Source organism: Xiphophorus couchianus, chromosome 17, assembly GCF_001444195.1.
Source record: "Xiphophorus couchianus chromosome 17, X_couchianus-1.0, whole genome shotgun sequence".
Classification (NCBI taxonomy): Eukaryota; Metazoa; Chordata; class Actinopteri; order Cyprinodontiformes; family Poeciliidae; genus Xiphophorus; species Xiphophorus couchianus.
Genome location: NC_040244.1, coordinates 3,394,768 through 3,406,879, shown reverse-complemented (window position 1 = coordinate 3,406,879; position 12,112 = coordinate 3,394,768). Strand labels below are relative to the sequence as shown.

Sequence of the window (12,112 nt, the reverse complement as noted above, 5' to 3'; positions counted from 1 at the left end):
CCTTAGCTTAAGCAAGCGTACACTTAGGCAATCAGGTTATTGCACCTTTTTTATTTTCATATTTTCCTCTGAGAGGAAGAAGTTGTATTCATTTATCCTTAAGGTGAGTTTTTTATATTTTGCATTTGAAAACATGTTCCTATTCTGGAGAAGACTGCTTTCTCTAATGGTCCCAGAACACCCTTTTCCTTGACATCTCCTTAGAGCAAACACACAAATCAAAGGTAAATTCTGAGGAAAAGCACAACACACTGAGTCATTGCAAGGAAGTGCACAAAGGATAAGCATGCACTTCAGCACAGACTAGGCACCAAGGAAATACTGTGATTATTTAATAGTGCCAAGTATTACCTCGTCACCATTGCTGCTTTAAATTTATGCACCAAGCAGCCTGTCCTGTTGCTACATCAATCACAAAGCTGCACTCTTGGCTTTGGAGATTTGGCCTCCAGACAACAACCAGCAAATCCTATTAAGAGTCCTTCTACACCACAAAGTGCCCTTTCCCTTGTCCTTCAGCTGAGAATCATAATGTTGCCTTTAAATAAACCCTGATTTAGGTAGTTCACAAACGTAGAAAACATCTCAACGTCTGAGTGACGACACGTGACTCGGGTTAAATATTTAAATGTGTTGTGTGTTTTCACTTTGAGTTTTTATCAAGCGCATCTTCAGCCATGAACGTCTCAAACTGGTCTCATCTCGAGCTTTCCAGCAGCTCAGTGTTGTTTGTTTGCGCTTCTGCAGCTTTGAGTTTGTTTGAAACAAAGGGACTTATGTAAGTCCTTCACTGTTTGGAGAGTCACAATCAGACGTCTCTGTGCGTCCTTAGGGAACGAGGAATGCTATTCACACAGTTTGTGGCAAGAAACTGGCTGCTTTTGCACTGAAACAAACTAAAAAAAAAAAAAGATGTTTGTCCCACTTCTTTAAACATGCAAAGTGTGAATGTTCTCCCTACAGCTGTGTGGCTACCACATGCCATTAGCTTCTGTTTTTGTTCCTGTTGTTTTTGTTGCTTTTAATGGGATCAACAGATGGTGGTGCAATGTTTGCTCTGGTCGCCCGAGAAGAATTTGTCTCTGCGAAAATTGATCTCCTTTGTTTTGTTTTGCCATTTGATTCACAGTCTGACCCTTTTTTGTGACTGCGAGCTCGGACTGGACAACTCACACATTGCACTGTGTGAAAACAGCTTATAGGGCAAAGCAAAGTGACTGATTGGCCTATCTCTCAGAAGAAAAGAGGATTAGAGAGGCGGTTTTAAGTCTGCGCCTGGGTGCACCCTCATCGGACTAAGTGCGGGCGTGTGTGTGGGTGTGTGTGTGCTCGCAGCAGGTGCACCCAGGTACATCTAGCATATGCGGATAGTGAGGTAAAGTGAGGGAAGCAAGAGAAACCTCAGTGACTTTAAAAGAACTCTTTATCCCCAGTGACTCAACAGACAGAAGGAAACTTCCCCTTTGGACATTAGCTGGGATGCTAATAAGGATAAGTGAGGCTCAGCCCTAATGTAAGAGAAATTAAACATCACTTGCAAGAATATTGTCACCTGGGAACCGCCTCTCCTCGTTATTACTCTTTGAATTATAGGATGCAAACAAGGACACACTCCACGCAGCAGGTATGTAACTTTCTCTTTTTTTATATTAGAAATAGGACTGAATTATAATGCTAAAGCTTTCAGGGGAAAGTCAAGTAGCTTGTTTAGACAACCATATCACGGGGGGCAAATGACTTGTAATACCTGCAGGTGAATTCAGTAAAATATCTGTTTAGGTGTGTTTTTGAAGCTTGGTTAGTTTTCTACTTTTATTTGGTCCATTTTCTAGAGGAAAAAAAAGAGCCTGCCTTTGTTAGTCTCTTGCCTCATGCTCTAAATGAGTATTCATATTTAATGGGCCCAGTCTGTGTTATCTGGTTACCAGACTCAAGTTACATCAGTGAGGATAGGCTCCTCAAGCACACACATCTCTAAAACACTGGTGACTCCAGGATGATGGCTCATCATAATGCGCAATTCAGAAGTTGATCATTTATTCCTTAACATGTCAAATTTCAAGATATATTTTTGCTGAACTTCACATAGATGTACATCAGATAGATAGCTTCTTTATGTTTTTGGCCTCCAAACAAATTTTGATATTAGAAAAAGGTAATCTAAGTAAATACAAAATGTAGTTTTGTACATTTGCAGAAAACTTTTCCAAACCAATCTGTTTGATGGTTTACCGTATAAATTTTATGCCTATTAATGCGACTTTTTGCTGCATCAACTGCCGTCAAGCGTTTTGACATGCTGTTGTATGACGTCTTAATGTTTTCTGAACAGGTCGTTGTTGAAAAGGAGAATTTGTTCTCAATCAATTTACTTGGTTGAATAAAGGTTAAATGAAATAAATAGATATCATTTTTGATAAGTGGAAATAAGTCTTTTTAGTTTTAATTTAGATAGATTGAAGGTTTCACAACACAGACCTTTAGTTTGCTTTATCCCAAACCATTTGGTTCTGTAATCCTCGCCTGGCAGATGTCAGTGACTTTTTTTTCAACCATGTCAAAACATCAAAGTTAGAATATGAGGCATTGCTATAACATACCTTTCCATTGGTCAGTTGGCTGCATTAGAATAAAGTCCCTTACAACCATATCCTCCCAGCATTAGTTTTTGTTTGTCTCCATATGTTATAATCAATTAACATCAAGCACTCATCAAAAATGATTTAGTGACATACTTTGTTTTCACGTGGACAAAGCACTACAATAACACCCAACTAAACAGAAGCTAACAATCCAAGCTTGTAGAGTGGACAATCATGATTTTAAATTGAGCATTAAAACTGCTTTTAATACGTTTGGCCACAAGATGTCACTGCAGAGGCCTGCATTGAAAATCTTCCAGAAATGAACCTTTTTTTTTTTTTTGCTTTCAATACAAGCTTCAACGCTTCAGAATACATAATTAGGCCATAAAATATCGGTTAAAGTTTCAGTATTACTCTTGAGGTTTTGATCGAGTTAGAACACTCCGTCTCCTTTTATGTTTTAATCGGTGATTTTCCCTCAGCTCTTGTGCTCAGACCCTGACCCAGCTGTTCTGCTTCTATTGATTAGTCTCACCTGCCCCTTGTTTTGCTAATCACCTCTTAAAGAAGTCAGTCACTTTCAGTACCTCCTCCTCAGACTTTAGCTCCTATGTGGCTTTCTGAAAAGCTTGCTTAGCTTGGTGACATCTAAAATCTCTCAACCCTCAGTAATATTTGCGTTAAAGGTAATTTCACAATTATCCACCACTACAATCCATTACAGCTTGTAGTTGTAATGTGGAACAAGTTCATGTGACATGAATACTCTCAATAAAGCCTAACTACATCTGATGAGCTGATCCAGGTAAACACTTTTTCAACATTCTATTGAAAAAAGTTAAAATATATTACTTTATTGCATAGAAAATAGCAGTCTAACCATAACACTAATTTAGGCATCCATACATAGGCTGCTTATCCGCCCTCACAGGACAGAAAATTAGAAAATGCTCTTCCCAGTAAGTAGGCAAAAAAGAGTTCATTACGCTACCATCATTTATCACTGAAGACAGTCACGAAAATGCGTGCCTACACATGCAGATACACAATGCGAAGGAGATAACTGTAAAAAAATAAAAAATGAGTCATGCCTGTGCACAGGAAGGTCAAAGAGATGGAGGTGGGATGAGAAAATTTTCATTGATTAAAAAAAAATTAAATGGCAAAAGACTAAAATAAAAGTGTTAGGAATTCTGCAAAGCTCAGAAGTGTTATGGTTATCATTATATATATATCTATCATGTGCTATGGCAATTTGTACAATAGCCCAAGAATTTAAGTCAGAGAACATATAATTGCATATGGATACAGATTGGTGGAGTTAAATAACATTCCCTTGGATGTGAAAAGACAAAACATACCTACCTATTTTCATGGCCTGGTTGTGATCTAAATATGCAATCATTCTCCGACCGACGGCTGCGTCAGAAGCACCACAACAAAATAATTCACAAGGACGCCGTGGTTATTACAAGCTAGAGATACCCAGTGATTGTGAGATATCTAGCGTCACACTTTTGGTTCCTGTCATCACATCTAAAATTGAGTTCAAATGATCTGTACTGTCACACGTTCGTACTCCGGAGCTTCCTGTCCAGGTGCCTGGGGGGGCCGTGAGTTTGTTCCAATGAGGACACATCTGCCCAACAGCTCCTTCGGAGCAACACAGCAAATAAGCACTTACTGTCGTATTGCTACACTTCCTGTTGATGTAGAGCACAGCCGACAGGTTTTAATATCCCCGATGCTGTACTTCTTCCTGCTTGTGCATATTCCCACAGCAGTAGACCTAAATAAATATGCTGTAGGTCTGATTTGTGCCACGCGGGATGATGACTGGTTTACGAGTTCAAGTCGGCATCTAAACTGGGTTGTCTTCTTGAAGATGGGATGCTCTCGAGCCTATTTTGAGACCAGTTGATCCTTTGCGGCGCTCCTTTACATAACCCAAGCTATCAAATCTTCATAAAAGAGAGAAGAGGAGATAATGAATCCATTGTTGCGTTTCAATGAGTGAAAATTGGTTTCCTTACAGATTTATGCCAGTATACAGCATCATATTTATTTATCTAACAGAAAGGCTATAGAGACAATAGCTGCGTACTGAAAATAGATTATTCAATCTATGAGTCATCTGTAGGCCTTTGCAGATGTCTTATCTGTGTTTCTGAATATTTCATGATGGCAGACTCCACTAAAATTAGATTTGCATGTTTCGAAATCATGATGCCTGACGTTGTTTTGCTTTAAACTTTTTTTTTTTTTTTAAATATGTAATCACACAACTATGATCACATTCTTAGGTTCTACCAGGGGCCCTGGTTTCTTGACCCCAAACTCATATTTGCATTTGCTCTCCGCTGACACAGTTTTTGTATTTTGAGGGTTGTGACTTTTTCTTTGTTCGTTTAATTCTCACTCTGGATTTCACAGTTAACCTACATGTAGCAGTGATGGTCGCCTTTAAGCACATTTTCCTTCACTGATGTCTTAGGATCACTTGCGAGGCGGAGCATGCGTGGTTGGTCAGGATACGTTTGGAGAACCTCCGTTAAGTTAACTGGAGTTCTTCAGAGAAGAGCGGAAGTTGTTTTGTTTTTTTTTTCAACTTAAAGCACTTGATGTTGACTAATAAAATACATTTCCACTGTGGATAAATATAAAAACTCTACAAAAAAAAAAAAAAAAAAAATCACACCTATAATTTATGTAACACCTCGTTTGTCAAAATATAATAATAATAATAATAATAATAATAGTAATAAATTATTATTATTATTTGGGGTTGGTAATATTAGAAAACTGAAGTTGAAACAGTATGTATTTCAATTGGAATGGAATAAAATAAAGCATGAAACGGTTAAATATTACTGAAAATATCAGGTAATAAAATGTAGGTTTTCTTTTTCTTTCAAAGCATTTCGATTGAAAAGTTCACATTTTTGTTGGTCAAGGCTGGTGTGAATTTATTTAATAAAGATAATGGCGAAAGCAATGCCAGAAAAAAAATAAGTATTTTATTTTTGTAATCGTATTCCGGAAGTCGTTCAGTGGTTATGAGCAGTAGTAAAACGAAGACCCCCCTCACGGGAAACTGTGGCAACTGTGGTTTGAAGCTGGAGAGATGCGAGGGACAGAAAAAACAACGAGAAACGTAGGAAATGGAGAAGCGCGACTGGACAGGGAAATAACTGCAGAAATCTAAACAATCCGTCATGCTTCGATACTCGAAGGATCACCGTCTTCGAAGATAAAATAATAATAATAATAAAAAAAGACGGGTGTCGGATTGATCTGAGAACTGGGGGGGAACGGGAGGGGTCGATCATGGGGAACGAAGCGAGCCTGGAAGGAGGCGAAGGGCCGCCGTCTGGTCTGCCGGAGGGGCTGGCACCTGACGGAAAGGGCGGCTTCGTCCGGATCTCCGATGGTACTCCGGTCAACCTGAGCGAGCTAAGCGAGGATGAGAGGAGGCAACTGGCCGCGGCGATGTCAAGGGCGCAGGGCAGGCAACCTGGAGCTCCGGCAGCTGCACGAAGGCAGGGATTTCAAACGGCATCATTCAGTGCACTCCAAATATCTAAACGGACCAAGCGTTTTGTGTGTGAGAGGCCTGAGGGGGTGACTGCGTGTGTGTGTGTGTGTGTGGTTAAGAAATATGCATTAAGGAGGCGGAGAGTCACATTTACACCCATTACAATGCCACAAATCGCACAAGAAACCCCAGTTTGTTTCTAGAGTTCATTGTGAGGAGGAGTGATCGGAGTCTCCGGTTAAAATTATTCTTTTTTTTATGGCTGAATCCACAAAATTGGCTGTAAAGTGGGCAAAGTTGCAGCTCGTGGCGGTGTAAATGAATACACTCGAGTCACCAGAATGGGCCGATTCGATCGGTCGATCTGTGTGAAATGAGTGAGGAGACACACCTCCAGTAGCCTATTTGTGAGAAATGGTCGAAATGCCTGCTGGGTAAGGAAAATTGTCGTGCCCAATGTTTTTCTTCTTCTTCTTCTTCTTCTTCTTCTCCTTCTTTTTAATAATTTTGCATTTTGAACATCTTAACACTTAGCTACATATATATGCCACCATTATTTGATGGTAAATGTCGCGAATACGTTTCTATTTATCTTAGCACATTTTGATACAAAAACAAAAAAAATCCAGCAAAATTTTGTTAGTGGTATTTACAATGAAGCCATTCAGCCAGAAGATGCATCTCTGTGCGTATCGGATGAAGTAATGGGCCTCTGTGCTAACTGTCTCCAACTAGAGAAAAAAATGTTATTTATAACCGGGCTAGAGGTTGGGGGGAGGGGTGCATCAATATTAATATGACTATAAATAGAACAGAGACGTTAATTTGTTTTATTTTGATTGTGTTTCCCCAGACGAATTCTGTGTTGTTGTGTTTTTTCGTATTGAATCTCTGCTACATCTCGTGCCGTCTAGGAAACAGGCTTAGCGCTGTCCGTGGTGCTGAAAATACTCACTGCGGCGCTTTTTACGCCAATTATTATTTTGTCGACAGAGCCAGCCCAAGGTTTTATGAGGCCCCAAGCAGGATTTCATTGTAGGGCCACCACATAACATCTGAGCCCATTTATATTCTCCATGTTTTATCATTTATTTTGTCTGCTATTATTATTATTATTTTGTAATTCTGCTGTTCTGTATTTTTGCCTTCTGAACCCTAAAGAGAGGGGTAGGAGGTGATATGAATAATGCTGCATTTACATGCCAAGCATAGAAATAAAAAGCTTTTACATGCAGTGATGGGAAATTTGTGTGCAACTTGAGTTTCTACTAAAACTGTATGCCAGTGGGGCGTGCCGTGGTGGGGTAGGGGATAGCGCGACCCATGTTTGGAGGCCTTGGCCGTCGCGGGTTCGACTCCCGGACCTGGCGATATTTGTCGCATGTCTTTCCCCCTTTCCTGTCAGCCTACTTTCATACAAGGGACACTAGATCCCACAAAAGACCCCCTGGAGGGGTTAAAGAAAACTGTATGCCAGCATTTTCCATTAAATCAATTACAGTTCTTTAGATTTTTTTTATATGTATATATTTTAACCTCCAAAAACAAGTTCCAATAAGCACATAATTAGGCATAGGTCAATTGATTTGAATTCTTTTAGTAATTAGTAAAGTTGCCTTTTTTTTTTTTTGCCAAAATACATTTCTTGACTGAAAAAGAAAACACTTAGTAGCATGTTTGTCTTACAAATGATTTCAGACTTAGCTTAGACTTGCACTTTAAAGACCTCATGGCAATCCAGACTCAAGTCTTGTGAAGAAAATTCAGCTTGATCAGAGGTGAACATAAGCTGTTAAGTGTAGACCATTTGAGTAAATGATTTACGTTTCCCCTAAGCTTGTACACACTTGTGTGTATTTGTGGAAAGGACTAATTGTCATGGTAATGTTACACAAAGTACATTTTAATTCTGCGCAATGATTCTCAATACAACCTGCAAGTTAAAGCTTCCTGATTCGTTGATTTTCATGAAGTGCTTGTGTGCATCTAGCAAACATTTTAAATGAAGTTGGCAAACAACAGGAACATGTAATGACTTACATCCAGATAGTATTCTTATCATACATATTTTGAAAAACTGAACAATACTGAAGTATTAAACGAGTCTGTGACATTTTGAAATAAGAATAACTTAATTTACCACAGACCATCTTCTTATATTGCTATTCATCTAATTGTGCCATTACACAGACACTTCGTAGTCATCAAATTTAAAAACATTTCTGGATAATTCACACAAAATTTAGTGTTCCTTTTCATTAACTCAGTAGCTTGTACAGTGTTCTTTACTTAGTAATTTACTACTTGCATAGTAACCAGTCTACTGTTATACTTAAGAAAGCTTTTAAATGCTGTTTTATTTCATGATCTCCATATTATTTGAGAAATTCTGAAACTCTTGTTAACTGTGCAGGGTTGCATATTAAATGTATATCCAAAGTATATTTAATTAAACTTTTAGTATGATTAATATATTTCCAAAATATTTTGGTGAATTTCACTGTTTCACGTTGAATTGAATGTTCCAGGAATGTTGAATGTTACAAGTATTAAACTTAGCCTAAGGATAATGATTTGTATGTATAACCTGCAACTGGTCATTCATTTGGTCAGTAGACTCTCAGAGCCCCCACACTAGGAGGGACCCTAAACACGCCCAAAGTTCACTCACCATTCTGATCAGCTCTCCTTTATTCGGCTGCTACCCTTTACAGTAACATATTTCTCATGCGTGTCATGAAAATAATCAACTATATTCATTGCAACATTAAACTTTACTACCTGAGAATTTTATTTCATTACACCACAGCATCCAAGGACCTTCACTGCAGCAGAAACCAATGCAAGTGTGTGTTATAAACATGCACCATCATGCTTTAATCAGTGGCAGCCAATTGGTCCATTGGCTTCCACTGATGCACTTCTCTAAAGTTCCACTTCCACTTGGCATGCGCTGCATTCTGTGTGCAGGTTGGGCTTACAGGCCCTCTCACTTTGTCCTAACATGCAGGCTGCAGCTTACTGCTTCTCAGTCTCTGTCTAATATCCACGCTCCATGTCATTCACCAGTATTTATGTTTCTGTCAGCTGTTTGTTCCCTAAAACCTTTTTGAGGCCTTATGAGAACAAATGGATTTATATTTGTATCTGTGTGACTTTTGCAGGCAACTGAAACAAAATTTCATTTAGGGGTAAAATGGGGTAAATACAATTTTTTTACCTTTAAATGTTTAAAGATTGTTAACCCTTTTCATTTTATTGCACTACTTTGTGTTGTTCTAGCAAATAAAATCCTAGTGAATTTAAAGTTAGAGGTTGGAACAAGACTAAATGTAATAAAAAATAAAAAATTAAAGGGCTTTGAATACTTCAGATAAGCACTGTACAAACTGGTCATATCTCTGATAATTAAGTAAGAAATTGTTGTATTTTCCGTTTATATGTTTAATATTGGGTGTAGTTTTTGAGGATGGCACTTGTCATGGTGAGTGTGAATGAGTCAGCAGAAACAGACATGACTAACAACTTGCCGTTCCTTTTAATGAACTTTAAATATTAAATGTTGTAATGTCAGATATAAAATGTAACCAGCAGCACTATTGACCTGTTATAGTTGTGTGTTTTCTTTTATTGGGTTCTTTTACTTGTAAACAAATGGACATAACAAGGATCGTTTTGTTTCTGTTCTTTTCAGACCTTCAGAATCTGATGCTCACCAGCAGGTAGGCGCCTCCAGGGGCCCTGCAGGTCTAAGTAAAAGTCGAACTGTAGACGCCTTCAACCAGGGTCCACCTGGCAGACCCACACCAGGCCGCAGCCCCTCATCCTTAAGCCTCTTTGAATCCAAATTCCGGCAGGAGCCAAAAGGCCCGGAGACTAAATCGTCTAGCATGTTTGGCTCCAGTTTCCTCAGCGGGGCCAATCCCCTCAGCGCCGTGTCGTCAATGACGTCCTCCATCACATCTATGGGCGACGCCGTCAACATTCCCAAGTTTGGACTGTTTGGGGACGAGGAGGATGGCGATGCGACGGCAAAAGTAGAGAACAAGCAGGGAGGGAAGCCACTGGGGAAGGGCCCCCAGCAGGGTCAAGGACCAAAGGGACCACAGCAGGCTGGACCCCCAAAGCCAGGTCAAGGCCCCCCTGGACAGGCACCAAGGCAAGGTCAGGGTGCACCCGGTCAGGGACCAAAATCAGGTTCTTCAGGGCAAGGACCACCTGGTCAGGGACCAAAATCAGGTCCTTCAGGGCAAGGACCACCTGGTCAGGGGCCGAAATCAGGTCCTTCGGGGCAAGGACCACCTGGTCAGGGGCCGAAATCTGGTCAAGGTCCTCCTGGCCCAGGACCAAGGCAAAGCCAGGGGCCCAAATCAGATCAAGGACCCCCTGGTCAGGCCCCCAGGCAAAGTCAAAGGCAGCCGGGACCTAGACCAGATCAGGGTGGAGCTCAGCAGCAAAAAGGTGGCCCACCACAACAAGGACCTGGAAAACCTGGACCAAAAGCTCAAGGACAGCAAGGCCCCATGCCAGCAAAAGGTTCAGGGGCCCCCGGGCAGCAGGCAGCTGGAAAGCCTGCAGGTGGACTCTGTCCGCTGTGTAAAACCACCCAGCTCAACACTGGATCTAAGGAGCCACCCAATTACAACACCTGCACTGAGTGCAAGAACCAGGTCTGCAGCCTGTGTGGCTTCAGCCCACCAGACTCAGCGGTAAGATCCTCACAGCTTTTCTTTCTTTTGCTGTAGTTGTATTTTTCTTAAAATAAAAAAAAAAAAGTAAAATAAAAATTCAAATGGTTAATGATGTCCTAACCAATGAGCTAAAGTGAGATAATTTTATGATTTTTGTCTACATGTATAGCCGGGAGCTTTCCAGTTCTCAAAAGTTCACAGATAATACCACCACAGATTTCATAATGAATGATACACAGGAGTGAACAATGCCATGCATGTAGAAAAGGCATTGATTTTATTCTGGCATTTCTCTTTGAAGAAGAAAAAATATTACTCATGCACTGACGTTGCTGTTTGCATTACATGCTAAACGGCAAGAATAAAATCCCAAAAAGTACAAAATGTATCATTTTGATTCAAGCTTTGCCAGATTATGAATCATATTTATTTGCCAATATTGAGTGAGCAAACAAGAAATTTGACTGGTTTTCAATCATCCACAGTATTCAGACATAAAGAAACAAAACTTTGAGGACAGATAATGAATGTAAAGGAACGATATGTACACATATCTGCAGTCATTTTTTTTTTATAGTCATCATTGTTAAAAGTACTTAGTTAGAAAATAGTGTAAAAACGAAAAAAGATGAAAAAGATTTATTAAGGATACTCGCGCGCACCCCCCCCCCCCACGCATAAAAATTAAAAAAACATTGAGCAGAGACTGGAATTTGAATATTTCTCCTTAATTATCTCTGCTTCAAATGTTAAACACCTGAAAGTGTGTGTAGTTCGGCTCTTTTGAGTTTTCTGAAAGGTTAGAAATATTTTTTACACATGAAGGGCAATAATCTTTCATTTATTTTTTATTTCAAAATAGAAATCTCAGTTGTGGAACTAGTGACATGTTGTTTTTTTTGTGTGTGTGTGTGTGTGTGTTAGAGGGGGGGATCAGATTCAGTCAGACCTCAAAGGAAAAATGAATTCAGTAAGAGCAAGAAAAATAAGCCAGACTAGTGCATATCTAATAAATGTTACAAATTGTCCAAATAAATCTTTCAAATAAAAACTGGTTATGATGCTCAAATTGAAACTACAGCAGAGTCCAGTAAATCGGTCCTCCCTGATTCTAAAGAGGACATGTCACTTACAAGAGCGACACACATGATCTGGGAAACAGAGTGACCATATGGACTTGGGGAATGTTGATCAAGGTGACTCATATCATGGCCACAGGAAGGAACTCTGCCAGCAAGTGACGACATTCACTCACACATGAACTGTAAATGCTGGTTGGTCAGGAGAAAATCTACTTTTGT

General features: G+C 39.8%; 1 protein-coding gene across 6 annotated transcripts in view; it reads left to right on the top strand.

The window, feature by feature from the left end:
- The first annotated feature begins 5,659 nt into the window (after positions 1-5,659).
- The window catches only part of pcloa (piccolo presynaptic cytomatrix protein a), a 54,563-nt gene continuing 48,110 nt past the window's right edge, over positions 5,660-12,112 (top strand). For 4 of the 6 annotated variants that reach the window (XM_028043582.1, XM_028043581.1, XM_028043583.1 and 1 more), the window contains exons 1-2: positions 5,661-6,124; positions 9,815-10,829. In XM_028043582.1, coding sequence (XP_027899383.1) covers positions 5,913-6,124; positions 9,815-10,829 — 1,227 coding nt within the window. In that variant the 5' untranslated portion in view covers positions 5,661-5,912. Of the gene's footprint in view, positions 6,125-9,814; positions 10,830-12,112 lie in introns of all 6 variants that reach the window. The other 2 variants (XM_028043585.1, XM_028043584.1) reach the window with 1 other exon arrangement.